At 58.5% G+C, this 20640-nt stretch overlaps 1 protein-coding gene across 1 annotated transcript; it reads left to right on the top strand.

Moving 5' to 3' along the window:
- Positions 1-7145: 7145 nt before the first annotated feature.
- LOC120241541 (glycine-rich protein DOT1-like) lies at positions 7146-18081 on the top strand. Its single transcript, XM_039246757.1, has 26 exons — positions 7146-7212; positions 7419-7451; positions 8275-8304; positions 8416-8445; positions 9064-9099; positions 9429-9461; positions 10050-10103; positions 10752-10793; positions 11172-11231; positions 11994-12023; positions 12097-12129; positions 12734-12769; positions 13410-13439; positions 13533-13565; positions 14425-14460; positions 14630-14662; positions 14741-14776; positions 16036-16077; positions 16193-16225; positions 16668-16727; positions 16812-16841; positions 16919-16978; positions 17131-17235; positions 17488-17532; positions 17631-17684; positions 17929-18081. The coding sequence occupies exons 1-26, from the start codon at positions 7146-7148 to the stop codon at positions 17952-17954; spliced, it is 1107 nt and encodes a 368-aa protein (XP_039102688.1). The 3' UTR covers positions 17955-18081.
- The last annotated feature ends 2559 nt before the right edge of the window (positions 18082-20640 follow it).

The raw sequence follows: 20640 nt of genomic DNA, 5'->3' as shown, positions 1-20640 counted from the left end.
TCTCTCTCTCTCCTAGAAATAAATAAAACATTAAAAAAAAAAAATAAGTAAAATATAGTAATGATCTGAGCAGTCTGAAAGAACACACAAAGTGCAGTAGTCCCAAGGTGGTGTGCTGGGAGAGAGAGGGCTGTGGTGTTGCTATAATACAATAAATGTGATATAATATATAACAGAATATTATAATATATATTATATAATGTATAACATATATATATAATAGTAACAAAACCAAGAAAACAAAAGAGGAGGAATCCAATGTTGAGAGGAAGCCACAGTGTATCAAAAGATGCAGGGAGTGAGGGGCGCCTGGGTGGCTTAGTCGGTTAAGCATCCGACTTTCGACTTTCACTTAGGTCATGATCTCGCGGTTCGTCGGTTCGAGCCCCGCGTCGGGCTCTGTGCTGACTGCCAGCTCAGAGCCTGGAGCCTGTTGTTTCAGAGTCTGTGTCTCCCTGTCTCTCTGACCCTCCCCTGCTCACGCTGTCCCTCTCTCTCTCTCTCTCCTAGAAATAAATAAAACATTAAAAAAAAAAAAAAGATGCAGGGAGTGAATAAGTAACAGAAACCTGAGGGAACGCCAGTCCTCTGAAGTGCGCCCTTCAGTCCCTGGGGCAGTGAGGGGATAGGGAAGGGACCCCCAAATGACCACCTGACATCCCCTGGGGACCCTTCCTCTGCCGGTATTCACCCCAGCATTCCCATCTCCAGGGCTTCTCAAAGTGCAGAACAAAGGTGTCAGAACCCCCTGCTGGTTAGAAGTTCAGCCTCCAGGCCCAGTCTAGCATATTTGGGACACCCAGCACCTGCGTCTTTTTTTAAGTGTTATTAAAAAAAAATTTTTAATGGAGGGACACTTGGGTGGCTACGTCGGTTAAGCATCTGACCAACTCATGGTTCATGAGTTCGAGCCCCACGGCAGGCTCTATGCTCAGTGCAGAGCCCACTTTGGAACCTCTGTCCCCGCCTCTCTCTACCCCTCCCCTGCGGTTGCGCTCTCAAAATAATAAACACATTTTTCAATGTTTATTTATTATTTTGATAGAGAGAAAGCACGAGCAGGACAGGAGCAGAGAGGGAGACACAGAATCTGGAGCAGGCTCCAGGCTCCCAGCTGTCAGCACACAGCTGGGTCCCGGTAGCGGGACTCCAACCCGCCAACTGTGAGATCTGGACCTGAGTCAAAGTCAGGCACCTGAGGCAGGGAGCCGCCCAGGCGCCCCTCCAGACGCGCATCTTAAACCATTCTCGGGCCACCCCGATATCACTAAGATTCTAGTACCAGCGGCCTGGCCACACGGCTTTGGGGATGATGGGACGGGGAGGGGGAATCCAGCGTGGCCCTGACCAGGCCAGGCCTGGACGGCCTCTGGAGCGTTCAGGGGCCTCACCCGCTCACTGGGCCGCTCACACCGCTGACCACGGTCCGCCGCGCTAGACTGTGAGATCCTCCGGGGCAGGGCCACAGCTGATTCACCTCGGCGGACGGGGGCCAAGCCCGGCGAACAGTTGAACAGGCCGGCTGTCACGGGGGAGGGGCTGCCGATGAAAGGTGGGCCGGGCTTTTCCCGGGGAGGGACCGGTAAGGCGTGGGGGCGGGGGCAGTCACCGGGGAAGGCCGGGAGGGCTGTGGCAGTCCCCAGGAGCCGCGGCGGGGGCAGGGGGCGGGGCCGGCCCGGTGGGACGGGGAGGGGTCGAGGCCGGGTGGCTGAGGCGGGGAGCGGGGGAGGCTGACCGCGGCAGGGGCTGTCAGGGGGGCAAGGGCTGCCGGGAGGAAGTGCCGACCGAGGGCCCTCGGGACCGGTTCTGGGCTCACCTGGACGGGTGGGAGGGACGCGGTCCAGCAAGGTCCGAGATTCCGGGTCCGCAGAGGCCGCGGAAGCCCCCGGAGCAGTCAGGCAGGCGGGTGGGTCTGCGGTCGACGGCTCCCTACGTCTGACTGGAGGTCTCTCGGAGGGGAACGGCCCGTGAACGCGCGCAGAGCCGACTCGCGCCAAAAATTCCAAACCGGCCTCGAGGCCCCGCCCAGGAACGCCCAATTCCCCGCCCCCTCCCTGATGCAGCCCATCAGAGGCTCCCAGGCCGCCGGGGGCTCCGCCCCCGACGTCCCAGCGTGCGCGTCCCCGTGCCCTCGCCAGCTCCTCAGGTCGTGCCCTCTCATTGCGCAGGCGCGACGTCTCGCCGGTGGCCAGGGAACCTGTGGCGCGGTGAGGCCTCACTGCTGAGGCGTGGCGCGAGGTGTGAGCTGGGGAGTGGGCTTGTCCCGTTCGGTTCCCAGGATGGGGACACACCTCCGGACCCCAGTCCCGCACCCACGGCCGTCACTGAGCTGGCTTAGTTTTCTAGACTCTAAAAGAGGCGGTCTCTGCGGTTTGCCTCAGAGGTGCCTCAGGAGGCGGTCACTCCGGACAGGACGAGCCTGCGGGTCCCAGCGGGGTGGAGCGCCCTGGGCTCGCTGGCTCCCTGCTGCCTGCCGTGCACCGCACCGGGATGCTGGACGTTGTCCCCACCCCCGGGAAGCCCTCCAGGCAGGCCTCAGCCACCTCCGAGGCAACCCTAAATATTCTTTGGATTTGAGATTTGAGCTCAACTCCACCCTGCCTCCGCCCCTTCGTGGCCGGACAACCTTGGGGACCTACGGGGCCTTTCTCCTGCAAAAACTGAGCAGTGAAGCTTCCCGCACGGAGCTAGAGGTTTAAACCCGATGATCCCCTTCAAGTTCTTAGCAGGGAGCCCGGCGGAGCAAGCGCCGGTCCCTAACAATAGCGCGGCTCGGGGGTGCGCCTTCGTGGAGGGGAGTCACACTTCCAGGCCACCCTCTCTAGAACGTTCCCCAGCGCGTCGCGTCTCCTTTCCCACCTGAGTTTCGTGCTGCTCTTCCCTCTATCTGGAAGTCTCTCCTCTAGTTATTGGTATACTTGTTGACCACCCCCATTTTTCGGACAGGCTAGGGGTCCCAGCCCGCTGGGGTGGCTTCAGCGAACGCTCCAGTTTGTGGCCCAGCAGAGGAGGGCCTGGCCTCCCGGATTAGGTCCTTAGACCTAGAGCTTCTCTAGGGGCTGCACCCCCACCCACCTTCCATGCACCCTTCCTTTGTATTTGCGTCTCTGGCAGCCACAGCCCCTGTGACTCAGGCTGGATCCTTGTTAAAGGCCCCCAGCTTGTCCCCAGGAGGCCTGGGGAAGCAAGCAGGCCCCTCTCCAGCTGCCAGCCCCTCCTGCAGGAGCCTGGGCCCCAGGGCTTCTTCCAGCTGCCCAGTCTCCAAAGCCTAATCTGCAATGCCCTAAAAATAAATATTTTTTTAATTTGAAAATATACTTCCAATGGATATTTCACTCTGTGGAGGGACTATAACATGAAGTTAAGTACAGAGAATTGGTAAGAGCGTGGGCAGTGAAATAAGGAAAACTAGGGCTGTATCCTGCTTTGCCGCTCGAGCTGTGCTGTAATAAGCAAGTTGCTTTATGTCTCTGGATCTCTTTCCATGTGGAGAGATTAGTTCCTACCTCCTAGGGCAGGAGCACTAAATAAGAAAACGAATGTGAGGGGCACCTGGGTGGCTCAGTCAGTTAAGAATGGATTTCGGCTCAGGTCATGATCTAACGGTTGGTGAATTTGAGCCCTGTGTCAGGCTCCTTGCTGATGGTGCAGAGCCTGCTTGGGATTCCCTCTCTCTCTCTCTCTTTCTCTCTCTCAAAAAAAAAAATTTTTTTTAAAAGAAAGAAAATGAATATGAACAGCTTACCTCAAGGCTGAGCAAGTATACAGTAGGAGTTTACTCATTGTTTCATAATAACAGTAACATTCTGTCAACTGTATAGTGTTTTAGATTTCACAACGGCTGCCTGGGCCAAAGGGAAGTTCCTGGTGGAGAGGGACCACAAGTTTTCAGACCAAAGAACTTGGCTGGGGCTCCGGCCTGAGGAAGCCCTCCAACCCGTGCGCCCAGGGGTGGATTCCCCGCGTCCGGCCCAAATTCAGGTGAGTGCCGGCTTGAGCCCTGCGCCCCCGTGTGTCCCTTCGCCGCAACAGCATCGTCACCCAGACTCGCAGGGAAGAGTCACCCCTTGTCTGGGAAGCCACCTCAGAGATGGGGCCACAAAACAGGAATAACAACGTGACTTAAGAAAAGCAAGGAAATGATGGCCCCACGAGCAAACACGGCTACCCTAATGGAGAAGAGATTACGAGGGTGCTTCTGGGGAGGTGGCTACGTTGTTTCTTGATCTTGGTGCCAGCAGCAGTAGCTGGATTTTGTTTAAGTTTATGTATTTATTTTGGGAGAGAGAGCAGTTAGCAGAGGAGGGGCAGAGAGAGAGAATCCCAACAAGGTCCACGCTGTCACTGCAGACACCGACACAGGGGCTCAATCCCACAAATTGTGAGATCATGACTTGAGCCAAAATCGACATTCGGACCTTCAACCGACTGAGCCCCTCAGGCACTCCAGTAGCTGTTTGTTTTATGAGTATTTGTTATATGTATCTGTCCGCTGCACGCTAGGGTTTGCCCTACTTCACACTGGTATAGCTTTTAATAAACTGGCAGGTGAGTGGAGAGAGGGGGTTAACAGAGGTCAGCTTTGCACTGTGCAAGTGCCTAGGGGTGCCTGCAAAGGTGTCCTAGAGGGAGCCAGCGCAGGGATCCAGGCTAAAGGGCTGTCAGGTGGGGGGGCCGAGAGGGTGCCCTGAGGGGACTTCAGCACAGACGCGGGTTCAGAAGGAGCCTGCCCCCACCTCCAGCTGTCCTCCACAAAGTCCTACCCCGGCAGGTGCTGCTTTGAGCAGCTGGCTGCGGTCTATTGACAGGCTTTGCCATTTTAGGCGATACACTTCCTGGGCCTCTGCCTTGCACTTTCAACACCCAGCTGTCACCTTGCTCTGGGCCCTTAGCCCTGACGCCTGGAAGTTGTTCTTCTGCATAGAAGCTGGACTGCCATGTCCCCTCACATCTAGGAGCAAAGGTTACCCGAGGCTCGGGCTCCATCAGGGGCTCTCTCGGTCCCCGAGTGGTCCATTTGCTCTCAGGCCAGCCTGGCCTGGGTGGGGCTGGGGTGACTTGAGGGAACTGGATGCCTGGGGTGGGGGTAGCGGCATTGCCAGGGCCACGGGATGCCCAACTGGGTTCAGCCCTGGCACTGAGCAGCATCAAGCTGGCGCAAGGCCCCAGGCTGGCTGGCATTTTCCATGGGCCCATGCCAGCACGCAGGCAGCCTGGCAGTGGCTGTGGGTACCGGCATTCCCTTTGGCAGTAGCCCAGCGGGCACTCAGCCTGTACCTCCTGCACGGCCCCTCCTGGCCTGTGTCTACCTCATCCTGGGCCAAGCTCCCCTGGCACCCTATGGGGCGAGCCTTGTGCCTGGGTCAGTGTAGGGGCCCTTAGCTATACGGGCTCTGAAGCAGACACCTTGGGCCTAGACCGGCATAGGGCAGACAGAGCAATGCAGTGTCTGGGGTATGTGGGTCTGCTGCCCACCCAGCAGCGTGTGCTGTGACGGAGTGGAGGACTGGACCCAAGGAGGCCTGCAGACTGCCAGGCTTCGAATCACGGGGCCACTGCTTAGGAGTTATAGGATCTGGGCTAAATCCCTTCTCTCTGCCCATTTCCCCACTTGTAAAATGGGGAAGTAGCTCCCCTCAATTGCCCTGACATGGTGGAACCTTTCCTTTTAGAGGAGAGAGAACAGACTCAGGGAGATTGGAGTCTTGCTCCAGCTCCCCGGCTGTACCGGGGCACTGGGCTGCAGGGACCCCGTGGGAACAGAGGGGCCTTGTGCGTGTGGAGGGGGGAAGTGGGTGCCAGGGGCATGGCCATATGTGTGCATGGGAGCATGTGGGCAGGAGAGAAGGCAAAGAGGAAGGTGAGGCACAGGCACATCTCAGTGCTGGGGGTACTCCAGGGGTGTACCTCGTAAAAGCCCCGCCGTCCACTGAGGCTGGAGCTGGCTCCAGTGTGTATAGTGGTCTCAAAAGCCTTACAGCAAAAAGACCACTGTGTTTCCCGCTCCCCACTGCAGCCCCTCTCTGGGCCCCCACCCTGGCCCACTGTCCTCCTTAGCCAGAGGTGCCAAAAGGGACTGGCTGGGCAGGGGCCAGACCTTCAGACAGACAGGGTGTGGGGCCTTCTGGACTAGGACCCAGGGGGCCTGAGTCACTGCTGTCCCCAGCCAGCTCAGTGGGGTTCACTCCTGGCACTTCCCAGGTCTGTCTGTCCTGTCTTCCTGTGCTTGGCTCCCCACCAGGTCCACACATCCCAGCCTGGGCTCCACCCCAGGCCCACTCCCTAGAAACAGAGCGCTAACTGGCCCCTGGCACCCTTCTGGCGGTCCTGTGCCCATTCCACCTCAAGCAGTGTCCCCCACCCCTGTCAGCACCCCCAGGGGTGGAGTCATGGCTGCTGGAGCTGGCCAGGAGACAGGGGTGAAGCTGAGAGGGCCTCGTGCAGCGGGTGGGCCCCCACTGGGCCTTCAAGGAACAGTGAGGATCCCTGGACAGACTCCCTGGGTATCACTACCTCCTGTAGAAGGGAGGCAGCCTCTGGTGCCTTGTATGTGCAGCCTCTCGTGGAGACCAAGGGCCACCTCCTGCTGCGGTCCCCGAGTCTCCAGGGTTAGACAGGCAAAGGGCCTGGCTCGCCCTGTGGGCAAGCGGGCTGTCCTAGTCCCTGCACTGTTGCCTCTCCACACGCCTCGGGAACGCTGTGGTCTCTGCCCCCAGCTCTGTGCAGCACAGTAACTCATGCGGAGTCTCCCCTGCCTGCCACCCCCACATTTCTGGGCCTGGCTTTCCCTCCTCTCTCTGCCTGTATTAGGGCTAGGCCGGGGGTGCCTGCCTGCCCCTCGCCAGCTGCTGGGTGGGAATCTGAACCCCGGAGGCCTGGCGCCGGGGCCCGACCCTGACGGGTGGTGGAGCCCCAGGGGCCAGGTGGGGCCTGTCCTGGCTGTCAGCACCCATGATGGATGAGGGGTGGGGCAGGGAGAAGGCGAGGGCTTGGAGTCATGCCACAGAGAGCGGTGGGAGCTCGCCCCCTGGGGTCTGTCAGCAGAGCCTCTGCCACGCACAGCTGGGGGGCCTGGGTGAGAGCCCCACCCAGCAGGCATGTTTAAAGGCCCAAAGAATGTGTGCCCTCCTATTCCACTCGGCATCATGGGCACCTGGGCCTTCCCCGCAGCCCTTTTCCTGCTCTGCCTGACTTCTGAAAGCCTGCAAGGCGGTGAGGGTGGAAGATGGGCAGCTGAGGTCGCTGAGCTTGGGTTTGGGGGGCCTAGGCACAGTCCTGGGCCAGTGCTGGGGCTCCGGAGAGGGAGGTCTGAGTGGGTGAAGTCTGTCCTGGGCAGGGTTCAGGGATAGATGCCTGGGTCCTGTTCTTTCTCCATCTCTCGAGTCCGCACCCTGAGTCAGCACCTCCTTGCTCCCCAGGGCTACCTCCATTGTCTCCGGGCCTAGGGAAAGGTAAGTGGTCCCTCCTGGCATGGGGATCAAGGAAGAGGGCCTGGGTCTCTCCTCCAGGGGTCTCGGAGCTCTCTGGTGGGGGGAGAGCCCTAGATGTTCCCTACCTAGTTCTGAGATCCAGATGTGGGCCCCAAGAGGGCACACAGTCCCTCCCTGTCTTCATAGCACAGTCTTGTCCATGGTCAGCTCAAGTGCATGGAGCCAAGACACCCCACACCTTTGGAACAGGAATGAGATGGGGCGTGAGAACATCCCAGAGAAGGGGCTTGGAACCAGGTCTTCAAGGGGGGCAAGCTGGGACAGGGAAGTGGAAGCACAGCCTGGCAGTAAGACAGGCCAGAGGCCTGGAGGTGGGGTGAGGGGAGAAGACAAAGGGGCCCAGGGACTGTGGGAGAAGGGGAGGCAGAGTGTCACGGAAGGGTTTTCACTCCAGGGACCTGTGGGGTCTTAAGGGTGGGAGAAGGGGCTCCCTGCTGAGACCAGATGCACCTGAGATGCAGGATGGGAAGACAAGGAAGTGGGGCACCAAGAGCATGAGATTTCCAGGAAGGGAGGCATCCAGAGACTTCAGAGTCCGAATGGAGGGTAGAGGCGGACATGCCCCTGCGAAAGGTGCAGGGGATCTGCCCCCAGGGGTACAGCCCGAATACCTCCCTCCATGCCCCTGCTGCTGGCTCCTCACCTGGCTCTGTCCTTGCCCCTCCCTCAGAAGGGAAACTGAGGCTGAGAGAGGTTCCACTCTTGCTTGCAGAGCGGGAGGCTTGGCGTTCAGGTTCAGACCTTTTCCCCCTCCTAAGTTCACCCCCTTCTCCTCAACCCACAGGCTTAGGGAGCCCCAATGGCTACAGATCAGGTAAAGCTGGCTGAGAGGGTGGGCAGGGTGGGAGCAGCTATGTCCTCTGAACAAGCTCTTGGCCCCTCCTGGCCCCCCCCCCAGGCTCAACTTCTTATTTCCCCCACTCAGGCTACGGTCCCCCCAGTGGCCTGGGAGCAGGTGAGAGATGAACAAGTGGGATTTTGGGGGGAGAAGCAGCTGCCTCAAAATATGTGGGAACAGTTCTAACCCCCACCCTCACCCCAGGTAGAGAAGCAAACCAGGAACCCCTTGTGGCAGGTGTAGGGCTCCTCCTTTCCCTCCTGCATACATTTCCCCCCCAGGAATCCATCAAGACTGCTCTGGTGCCATCTCACCCGTGGACCCTGCCCTGGGCGCCCCCAGTCTTTCCTCTCCCTGCGTGTTCATGCTGCCCCCGCTGAGCTCCACTCCGGGGCGAGCAAGCCTGGCTCACTGCGTGTCCTCTGGGCCAGCTGGGAGTGGGAAGAGGGGAGTGGGCTCCAAGGCCCCCTTCCTGTGCACCAGCGATGCTGTCCACCCTCTCTGGGTTGGACTGACTGGAGCTGAGTTCCCATAGGCCTGCTCAGAATGACTGGTCGGAGGGAGCAGGGGCCCTGGGAGACCCTGAGGAAGAGGATCCTGGGTCCCTCATCTGTGCCCTGGGTCACCCCTGGCTTCAGTGGGGATGTTCAGCCTCGGAAGCCGGTGGGCCCTCACCAGCCCCAGCTGTGTCTCCCCACCTTTGTCTCACACCCGTGTCTCCATCTGTCCCTCCAGGATTTGGGAACGGGAATGGCCTGGGAGCCCAGCCAGGTGAGACTGCTGGGTTCACGGGGATTGGTTTTCTCTGCCTCCCTACTCGGCCCTGGGGGAAGGGCCAGGATTTTTTAAGGATTGAGGGGGCAGATAGGGAGCCTTCTGATTTGCTGTTTCTGGCTGGATCTCAGGGCCTTGTACCCCTACCCCAGCTAGGGCCCAACCTCCCCAGTTCATCCCTCCCTCTCCTGATGGGCCCTCCAGCTAAGAATGGCTACAGAAAAGGTAGAGGTGGGCCCAGCGTGATTGGGAGCCAGGGGCAGGATTCTAGAGGCACTCCTGAAATGGGATCCGAGAGCCTCACTTGATCGCCATCTCTGTCCCAGGCATTGGAGGGGGTGTGAAACCCCAGAAGCCAGGTGAGCCCCCCACCCTGTCTCTCCCCATTTCTGCCTTGCCCCCCCCGCCCAATTATTCCCTTATTTATTCCTGACCCCCTCCTGCCCTGTCTCCTCAGGGTTTGGGAACGGAAATGGGCTGGCAGCAGGGGCCTTTCCAGGTGTGGTCGCCCAGCCAGGTATGGGGGAGAAGAGGGATAGGGCTGATATGGGGTTGATGAGGCTGGGTCACCATCAGGAGTGTCTTCTCCCTGGGTCCCCCAAGCAGAAGTGGTGACTTACTGGAGGTGGAGGAGGACCATAGAGTTTCTGATGTCTGGCTTGGGGAGGGGACAAGGGCACTCTTGCTTCACCCCCACCTCAGCTGGGACCCCAGAAGCCCCTGCCTCCCCCGCAGCTCAGCATAGCTATGGAGCCCCAGGAAGAGGCTGGGTCGCTGGGATCCTCTCATCTACCACATCTTTCTCCCCAGGTTTTGGAGGTGGTGTGAAACCCCAGAAGCCAGGTGAGACACCCCTCCCCCCATGCCCACCCTTTTGTCCACATGGCTCTCTGTCTGGCTCCCTTTGAAGCCCAGTCCCCTCATTCCATCTGGCTCTGTGTCCCCAGCATATGGAAATGGACTGGTTGCTGGTGCCTTCCTGGGGCTCGGAGCCCAGCCAGGTGAGGACGGAGCCCTGGGAGGGAAAGGGGGCACAGGTAGAGCTGGAACCGGGGAATGAGTAGGGGAGAAAGTTGTGGGGAGAGGCTCAGCCTCTGTCTCTCCCCAGGCCTGTGAGGGGGATGCAACCTCAGAAGCCAGGGGAGGGGAGAGTAGCCCTCTCTACATGTCCCCAGCTTGGGCGCTGTCACCCTCTTAGGGGCTGCGCCCCTCACTGGGCTGCTGCTGCCACTCCTGTGGCATGAGCCGTGGTCTCGGGGAAGGCCTTTCAGACTTCCAGGCCCTTCTCAGGGCATGCTTCCTGCAAAGAACAATTGAGGGACACAGAGGTCCTGGGTGAGGGCAGCATAGAAGGCGGTGAGCCCACCCCCAGCAGCCACACTGGCCCAGCTCCAGCCCTGCCCTCCCTCTCTCCACAGGCCCTGTGGTTCAGGGACCAGGTAGGGGTGGGGGCCGGGAGCATATGTGTGTGTGTGGGGGGTGTGGTTCAAGGGAGCTCCAGGCTCCTTCACCTGGTCCCTGACCCTTTCTCAGGAGTTGGAGGGGGTGTGAAACCACAAAAGCCAGGTGAGCTGCACCGTGTCCCTATGTTCCAGTCTCCTTTCACCTGGCCTCCCAGCATCCCCTCACTCCCTCTTGCTCCTTCCTAGGGTTCGGCACTGGGAATGGGATGGGAGTTGGAGCCCAGCCAGGTGAGGGCGCCTGGGCTAAGCTGAGGCACTGAGGAAGAGCTAGGGGAGGTCAGGGGGGGGGGGGGGGGGGGGGGGGGGGGGGGGGCAGAAAATTGATTGCTGGGGGAAGAATGGGGTGGAGTGACGTCCATATGTGGCTCCAAGGCTCCAAATCGATCTCGCAGCTCAGAGTGGCTTTGGGCCTGGGATAGTGAGACGGGAGAGGTTGAAGCTGGGAGCCGGGGCTGGGCTTCTGGGTCCCTCATCTGCTAGCCTCTCCCCCAGGCTTTGGCGGGGGCAGAAAACCACAGAAGCCAGGTGAGCCCTGGTTTGTCTCCCTGTCAGGTAGCTCTGTCACGTTCCACATCCTTCTTACCCCCTCTTGTTCTGTCTCCCCAGGGTTCGGGAATGGGAATGGGCTGGGAGGCGGTGCCTTCCCAGGAGCAGGAGCACAACCAGGTGAGGGCCTGGAGCCATGAGTGTGGGGGTCCCTGAGGTGGCCCAGCCGTAGTTATGATTCGGGGGCCTGACCCTCATTCTGATGGAGGAGGAGGGGTCAGGCAGACACACAGACAGCCCCCCCCAATCTTCCCCATGCCCAGGGTAGGGGATGGCAGGGGGACTAAAGCCACAGAACCCACATGAGACCCACATGCCACCACCTCCCCCAGCCAGTGTGGCAGACAGCCAGGGGCTAGCCACGTGGGGGACAGGCCCCTCCAGAGCCTGAGCTGTGCTGGGAGAGGACCAGAAAGGAGCATCAATGCAACAGAGGCCAGGGTGCCCACCGGCAGGGAACCCGGAGCATTTGGGGAAGACGAGGCAAAGGCCAGGGAGAAGACTGCTGGCTGGGGCCTACTGAAACTTGTGGGTGCTTGAGCTGGGGCCTCCAGGAGGGGATGAGAGAGGTACAGGCCGTGGGGACAGCTCACAGGGCCAGGCAGCAGGAACGCACACTGAACGCCTGTGCTTTGGTGAGAGGAAGCGCTGTCAGAGTACCTTCCTGGCTGGTTAACGCACATGGTGGCAGTGATGCCCAACCAGATGGGACCCAAGCAGTGGGGTGACATTCAGGCTCCCCAGGAGGTTGGGCCCCAAGGGGAGGTCAGGGACTCAACGGGGTGGGTGTGGCAGTGAATTTAGAGCCACAGGGGACAGGCTTAGGGTGCGGGGGAGCCACAGAGGAGAGGTTATACCCAGAGCCCTCTTGCTTTCCACCAGGCCCTGCAACTCAAAACGGCTATGGACCAGGTAAGGGCGTCCCAGGCTCTGGGGACACCCAGAGACGGGGACTGGGCCCTCATCTGCTCCCTGTCTCCACCAGGCTTTGGAGGGGGTGTGAAGCCCCAGAAGCCAGGTGAGTCCTGCTCTGGTCTTCTCTGTATCCATGAACCCCCTGAAGCCAGAGCATCCCCCTACACCCTAACCACTCTCTGGATCTGGGAATGGCTGGGAGGCAGGGCTTCCCAGGGGTCTGGGGGAGAGAGGAGGGCAGGGGGCTGAGTTCCAGGTGCTGGGAGATGGAGAGATGAACTGTGACTGAGAAAGGCACGAAACCTCAGAGGCCCCGTGACGGGGAGAGGTGACCTCCCACCCCTTGCTTTGTCTCTGAGGCTGCCCCAGCTCTGTCCTGCCTCCTCCTGCACCCCTCCAAACACTGCCCCTCATCCCTACCCAGCTTTCCTGTCCCCGCCCCCCAGCACTTACGGCAGCCAGGAACCCAGGGAAGGCAGCCAGGTCTGGGTCCTGCGGGTTGGGAGAAAAGCAGGAGCTGGGGATGCATGGGGAGCATGAAGAGAGGTCTGGCGGGTCCACATCAGCCTCTGCCTCTCCAGGCCTAAGTGGGGGGGCGGTAAATCCCAGAAGCCAGGTGAACCTCACCCCTTCCTGTCTCTCTCCACCTCCCCCAAACCCTGGGCTCCCTGCCACCATTCATGCCCCCTGTCCATCGGTCTCCCCAGGATTCAGGAACGGCAACGGGCTGGGAGGCCAGCCAGGTGAGACTGGTAGGGCCCGGGGGGCGCAAGTCTGGGCGTCCTCTCCCGCCTCTCAGGGCCGGCAGGGCTGGGGACCGTTTAAGAGCAGTGGGGAGGGGGGGCGCCTGGGTGGCTTAGTCGGTTAAGCGTCCGACTTTCGCTTGGGTCATGATCTCGCGGTTTGTGGGTTCGAGCCCCGCGTTGGGCTCTGTGCTGACTGCCAGCTCAGAGCCTGGAGCCTGTTTCAGTCTGTGACTCCCTCTCTCTCTGACCCTCCCCTGCTCACGCTGTCTCTCTCTCTCTCNTCTCTGACCCTCCCCTGCTCACGCTGTCTCTCTCTCTCTCTCCTAGAAATAAATAAAAAATATTTAAAAAAAAAAAAAAAAAAAAAAAGAGCAGTGGGGAGGGGGGTTCCATCTTAGCCCAACCCCGGCCCTTCGCTCACCCCTCTAGTTGCAAGGGGTACAGAGCAGGTGAGGAGAGGAGGGCATGGGGGGCAGAGCTGCTCCTCACCCAGGCCCCATTCGGGGGCAGGGGTCCCGCCAGACTAGGAGAGGGGGGAGCTGACGATTGCATAGCAGTAGCAGGAGGCCGAGGAGGCCCAGGTTTCTGGCTTGGCCCCTGGCCCTTTTCCATGCCTGAGCCTCTCCCGTTCACACAGGCCCTGCAGTTCCCATCAGCTATGGACCAGGTAGGGAGGTGGCACTGGGGCGGACGCCCGGGCTGTGGAGGAGACGCCGGAGATGGCGAGTCGGTGGCTCACCTGGCCCCATCTCTTCTTCAGGCGCTGGTGAGGGCGGGAAGCAGCAGAAGCCAGGTAAAGCCTTTCTCTGCCCCGGCCTGGTGACACTGGGACTTACAGTAAGAAATAACTGGTTGCTCTCCGGTTCTGGCACAGAGCTCCTAAAAGCCTAGGATTTTCCTAAATGCCAAGAGCCTCGGAGGTGTTCTTTTGTTATTTTAACGAGTCACTCGGGGTGGGGGGGCCGGCTGCCAGGGGATCCCACTCTGTGATTGGGTCCCACTTTCAGTCCCACCCTTTGAGGTCTGGGGAGGAGGCCGGCCTGAAGATTGACAGTCGGTGATTTAACCCACCGGGCCTTTGTAAGGAAGCCTCCGTAAAAACCCAAAAGGCCGGGTCGGGAGAGCTTCTGGGTTGGTGACTACACGGAGGTGGGGGAGACTGGGGTGCTTGGAAAAGGTAGAAGCCCCCCAGGTCCCCCCACATGCCCTCAGCATCTCTTCCCTGCGCTGGTCCTGAGCTCTAGCCTTTCTAATAAGCCTGCACTCTAGAAAGTAAAACATTTTTCTGAGTTCTGTGAGCTGCTCTAGCAAATTAGACCCCAAGAGTTCGCTTTCTAGCCAATGGGCAGAAGCACAGGTGACCCCCTGGACTGGGGATGGTTCCTGAAATGGGGGGTGGGGCACTGAGCCCTTAACCTGTGGGATCTGACCCCATCTGCTGACACGTCTGCTGGCACTGGCTTCAGGACTGAGTCACACCCATACCGTCAGACACCCCGCTGGTGTTGGGAGAATTGTTTGGTGCTGGGGGGACACTCCAGAAAGAATTGGGACTGGGGTCAGAATCGGGCCCGCACCCCCCTCTATCCCCAGAAACTGTCCACTCCCCCGACTGCCCCATTCCCCCTCGAGACCTACATCCTGTCTCTCAGTTTACAGGAACGGGCTGGGAGCCAGAGTCTTCCCAGGTGAGGGGGCCCAGCCTGGTGAGGGAGCCAGGGGCAGGCCCCCGAGTGTTGACAGGGGCCAGGGGGGATGGAGGCAGGGGAGGAGGGGGCACAGGGCCCCGTGGGCTGCGGAAGAGAAGGAGCGGGGTGGGGCCCACCTGTCACTCAGCCTGTTTCTGTCTCTCCCCAGGCCTGGGAAGGGGCGTGAGCCTTCTGAAGCCAGGTGAGCCCAGCCCTGCCCCTCCTTGCCCGGGAGTCTGTGCACCCCAGCCCCTGCCCTCATACCTGCCTTTCCTCCCAGGATACGCTCCAGAGCCCGGCCTGCAGCTTCCAGCAGGTGAGTGCAGTGGGGCCTCAGGAGGGGGAGACAGGGCTCCTTCTTAGGAACCTGAGGTCTCAGGCCTCCTGTCTCTCCTGCAGCTCTGGGAGGGGGTCTGAAACCTCCGAAGCCAGGCAAGTGAGAGACCCCCCCCATCTCTATCCTGCACCTCTTCCTGCCTCCTTCCACAACCCTCCCCTACCCCAAAATTACTGCCCCTCACATCCCTGCTTTTTCTCTCCAGGATATGGCAATGGGATTGGGGTGGGGGCGCAGCCAGGTGAGGCTCCCAGGGCGGGGCTGGGGGTGCAGGGAGGTGCACGAGGAGGGAGGACGGAGGGATGTTGCTGGAAGGCAGAGGGTCTGGTGGGCCGACAACAGATGCCATGTTAGATGGCTGGACCACTTTGCCCCCTTAGCACTGCCGGAGCAGGGTTTTTCTGGCCTAGCCAGAGGCCTCCCCTTGAAAGCTGTGTCTGCTCTAGAAGTCACTGAAGGCTGGTGGCTTGGCCAGGCTGAGGCCAGGAGAGCAGCCTGGGATAGGTGCCATCTTGGGCTCACTGCCCTCCCCCCCCCCCCCCCCCCGCCCCATCTAGGACCCTGCAATGGGAGGGTCCCTCCACTGCTGCTCCCCAGGCCTCCCACTTCGGGCCCCAAATCTCAGCCCCCTCCCCCAGGGCAGAATGGCAAGTTCCCAGGTCAGTGTGGAGTGGGGTCTGGGGGGCACCAGGGGACACCTGGTCCCAGGAGGGGCTGGGTCTAGCTGGGCTGCTCACAAGCACCCTGCCCATTCTCCAGCTGAGCCCGAGCCCATCACAGACAACCACCTGCGGGAAAGCCTAAACTCTGGCCCTGAGACCCCATTATGGCAGCCCCACCCCCAGCCCTTGCACCAAGGGCAGGCCACCCACCGCATTCCTGACCCTCCCTGCCCTAAGCTCATTCCTGTCCCTTGGCTTTCTTCCTAGCACCAACTCCGGCCATCCAGTGGGGAATGAAACCTCAGAAAGCAGGTGCAAGTCTGTCTGCCCCGTGCCCGTGCCACTCAGGGTCACTCCATCATCCTTGTGCCCCAGGCTGCCTCAGCTGTTCAAGGCTCCTTAGGGAAAGAAGGTCCCTCCCAGAGTCTAAACGCTCAGTTTCTCTTGCTGCTTTCTAAGCCCATTTCTTCTGGGAGTAACTCTTCCTCCTCTTGAGAGCCCCTAAGGTCCATATTTGGCCTCCAGAGAGTTAGGGGAAATCTGGGTAGTCTCTTCTGATGTCCGTTCTCCTCACAGGATACCAGTCCCCGAATGGCTATGGAGCAGGAAGAGAACTGGGTGAGAAGGCCCTTCCCCTTCCTGCCCCTCCTGTCCCTAACTCAGGAAGAGTGGAGTCAAGAGACTTTGGCTGTCTCTGACCCCGCATCTCTACCCCCCACTTCCTCTCCCCCAGGCTTTGGCGGTGGCCTCAAGCCTCAGAAAGTCGGTGAGCCCTCCCCCGCCCCCACCCCGGTCCCCTGGGTGCAAGCCGATGCCTTCCTACGGCAAGCCCTCCTTGTTCCTGCCTCTTGCCACATCTGACTCTTTCCTGATCTCACCAGTGCACATTTACTCTGCACTAGGCCACAATTATGGCCAGAAGCAGGTGCCACCCTGTCTCTGGTGAGGGCAGAGTGGCAGACTGAGGCACAGTCCTGGGGTGGAAAGGGAAGCTGCCCAGGGCGAGGTCAGGAGAGGTTGCCAGAAGGTGGGACACCTGGGGTAGCACAGGGCTAGCTGGCTGGGGGTGGGGAGAGTGTGTGAGGCCCTCCCTGAGCTGCTTCTGAGTCAGTCTGTCTGTCTGCTGCCTCCTGTCTCTCCATGAGCTGGTTATCCTGGCCCCCTACTCCCAACACTCACCCAGTCTTTCTCCAACTTCTGTCTTGCAGGGTTTGGTTACGGGAATGGTCTGGGAGCTGGGGTCTTCCCCGAGGCGCACCCGCAGCCAGGTGCCTGGGGGTGCCGGGGTGGGGTAGGCTGGGGAGCGCTGGACTCGGGGGCCACTCCTGTCTCTGACCTTCTCCTTCCTTCAGGGTTCCCCACAGCCAATGGCTTTAGGAATGGTGAGTCTGTGGCAGAGTGCAGGTGACGGGGAGGGGAGACCCAGGGGCTGGGCAGGAATCACTCGGATCTCTTGCAGGGTATGGGGAAGAAGCACCAGTGTACCCCAAAGCAGCAGCTCCAGGCCCTGAAGGAAATGGTAGGAAATGAGTGTTTCGGGGGTGAACCCTGGCAAAGGCCATGGGGACGGCGCCAGGTGCGCAGGGGCGTCCGAGGCCCTGGGAGGCCTGCGGCATTCTGGATGTCCTGCCCTGCCGGGGACAGGTGCCCACAGCAGCTCCCCTTCTACAGGTCAGGCCGGGGCCCTCGGGGGCTCTTCTTGGCCCTCCATCCAGCCCTGGGCACTTGCCCTGAAGCCTGGATATGGCGCATACCCAGAGGTCAGGAGCCAGCCAGGTAATGGGAGCTGTGGAAGAGCATTGTGGGGTTGTCCCGGTGGCTGTAGGGAGCTGCGCCCTGGGCCAGGCCCACCCACAGCTCTGGAGAGAGGGAACAGGACAGGCCCGGGGGGATTAGGCAGGAACGGATGGGGCTGGAGGAGAGGCAGGTGGAGTAAGGGACCCTGAGCATGAACCTGGATGAAGTGACAGACTCCAAGTGAGGGTCACTGGGGACTCAGTGCTCCCACCTTCTGTCGTTTCCCCGCAGGAGCATACGGACAGCTGAGGCCAGGGCTAGGCCCTGGACCCTTCGGTGAGTGGCAGTCTCCCAGGGCCTGGGGTGAACCCGGGAGGGCAAGAGGGCTCTGAATTCCTCTGGTGACCTGGTGTCCTGGCTTGTCTGTGCCTCAGGCAGCCCCGAGGTGAAGAGAGGTGGCAGTGGCCCGCTGGGAAATGGCTATGAAGGTGAGAGGCATCACAATGGTCCTGGCCCCCACTCATCCTATGCCACCATTGTTGCCCCTCCAGACTGGCCTGGGGCTGTCGCTGGGACTGTGCCAGCCCTTGAGAGGGATGGCAGCCTCTCAGGTCACCTGGAGGTATCTGCTGAGCAACTGATCTTAGACACCAGAGGAGGAAGAGAGCTCAAGTCCCCTGGGAGGTGAGGAGGGAGGGATCCAGACCTCACCAGGGCCCTGCCTCCTCCCAGGCCACTGTTCCCTTGGAAAATGCTGAGCACCGAGGCCCTTCCACCGCCCATCCTGAGCGCCTCAGAACCACAGCCCGGTGTGGGTGAGGACGACCAGACGCTGGGGCTCGGCTTCTGGCCCGGGGTCTCCCGCGGGCTGAAAGTATCAATAAAGATGACGTGCTTCCCTGTTTGCCTCTCTGTGCCATGGTAGTGGGAATCACTGGCTGCGCTGGGGCGGCCCCGGCCAGCACCTCATTCAACCAACTCGTGAGCGGGACATCACTTTGTCACAGTTGAGCGAGGGGGGCCACCATCAAGTTAGGGGAGGTGTGCATTCTTTTTGTCTAAATTTATAGTCCATTTATTAGGTTTTTTTAATTGTTTTTATTTATTTCTGAGAGAGAGAGACCGCATGAACAGGGGAGGGTCAGAGAGAGAGACACACACAGAATCTGAAGCAGGCTCCAGGCTCTGAGCTGGCTGTCAGCACAGAGCCCGACACAGGGCTCGAACCCACAAATTGTGAGATCATGACCTGAGCTGAAGTTGGACGCTTAGCCCACTGAGGCGCCCCTAAAAATCTTAACCCTTGGCTTGCTTCTCAATGTTATTGTACTGATTAATTTTATAATTTGGATGTAAAACTCACTTCCACATTCTTTGACTGATGCTCAGGTTAAATTATGAATTTGACAGATCTGCCTTCCCCCTGAATATTTAGCATGCCTTACAAACCTGATGACCTCAATTCCCTTATATACTTTGATTTACGCACATAATCTCCTTGATCTACAAATCCAACCAATAACTTCTTCCTAAACTCTTGGAAATGAACAGATCAGACAGTTGATATCTCAGATTACTGAACGCTTTCAAACATCTTAAAAAGCCAGTTACTAATCCAGTATCAGTATTAGTGCTACTGGATTGTCTCTTTTTCTTATCGCACGATTACAAATTTTCTTGCGCAGAAATGCGGAAGCTAAGTACTCTTTTTGCCGGGCTCCAGAATGGAGGCTGCACAACTGGGGATTGACCTGCTATGCCGAACTGAACTTTTACTCAGAGGCAGGCCAGGCCCATCTCTCTGAGCCTCTGGGTCATGACGTTTTCCCCTTCTAAGCCCACACCTCTTGCAACCTGGTGAAGTTTTATCTGGACAATTCGAATTTCATGGGATTTGGCAACTTAGGAGGAATTATCATCTTTTCATGGCCTGATTTCCAAGAATGGGGTGTAGGTACAAACCAAAACTTGACTGCAGTACAAATAAGGCCTAAGGTTGATCAGCTTTTAGGAATTTCTGTAAACACTGGAATTCCAGCTTGATTTTTCTTAGCTAACCTCCTCTGATTTACTCTATTTGGGAATCCTAGACTTTTCCTTTTTCACAGAACTACTAATTTTTTAAAAATACCCAAATGGGGGGGCGGGGGAGGCAACTAGGTGTCTCAGTCAGTTAAGTGTCCAACTTCAACTCAGGTCATGACCTCACAGTTTCTGAGTTCGAGCCCTGCATCGGGCTCTAAGCTGACAGCATGGAGACTGCCTAGGATTCCCCCCCCCCTTCCCCTTCCCCTCCTCATGCTTTCTCTCTCTCTCTCTCTCAAATAAACATTAAAATAAAATATCCAAATAGTCTCCTCTTTCTCTACCCCAAGGTATAGACTAAATCACATCTTTTTACTTGTGTTCGAAAACCACAAGCTAAAAATGGAGCCACTTAGGCCAAGGCCCCAAAGGGGAGCTTGGTACCTTACCTAACTGCAGTTCCAACCTCCCCCAGAAACGTAGTCCTAACCGTCAGCCAGGGATTTTCTGGTCAGCACCACTGAGATAATGTCACATGGGCCCTCACCATCCCACCCAAAGGAAGATGAGGTAATCTACCTACTTCTCCCCCCTCTCCCCTCTAAGAGAAGGTGACCTTGCTGTTACAATATTTTCTTCTGCTAAACTCCTTTGCCTCACCCTCCTTCCTGTAGAACCCGTCCATTCTGCCCAACTCCTTTCAGACCCCTTGTACTGGGTGGATGGGATGGTGTCCAATTCATGAATCGTGTGAAGCCAGTTAGATCTTCAAAATTACTTGGTTGAATTTTTGTTTTTTTAACAGTAACACAGGATTAGAAGCTAACACCTGGGCCCAGGGGCGGCCCAGCAGACTCTCTGTGAAGGGAATGAGACAATCCTAACTCACCTAGGGATGTTTTTAAATATGATTTGCTTTTGTTTATTTTGAGAGAGAGTGAGCACGAGTGGGCGAGGGACAGGGGGAAGAGAGAGAGAATCTCAAGCAGGCTCCATGTTCAGCCAGGACCCATGAAGCTGAGATCATGACTCAAATGAAAAGTCAGTCAATCAACTGAGCCACTCAGGCGCCCTCTATATTCCAGCTTTAAAGAGAGTGACCATCCTCTTTTCTGATTGTCACCCATCTGTCATTCATACCATTTGTTGACAATACCGTAAATGCTACATGTCATCAAATTTCGTTTTTTAAAAAGTTTTAAAATATATTTATTTTGACAGAAAGAGAGAATTTCAAGCCGATTGCGTGGTCAGCACAAAGTTCCGCTCAGAATTCCCATCTCACCACCTGGGGACAGTATGACCTGAGCCAAAATCAAGAGTGAGACGCTTGAACAGCTGAGCCACTAGGCCACCCCTAAATTTTGGGTTTGAATTCTCTTTTCTTCAAGATAATTGAATGGAAATCTGCACTGGTCT

This window comes from Hyaena hyaena, unplaced genomic scaffold (assembly GCF_003009895.1).
Source record: "Hyaena hyaena isolate Hyena2069 unplaced genomic scaffold, ASM300989v1 scaffold_285, whole genome shotgun sequence".
Classification (NCBI taxonomy): Eukaryota; Metazoa; Chordata; class Mammalia; order Carnivora; family Hyaenidae; genus Hyaena; species Hyaena hyaena.
This window is presented reverse-complemented; position numbering and strand designations above follow the sequence as displayed.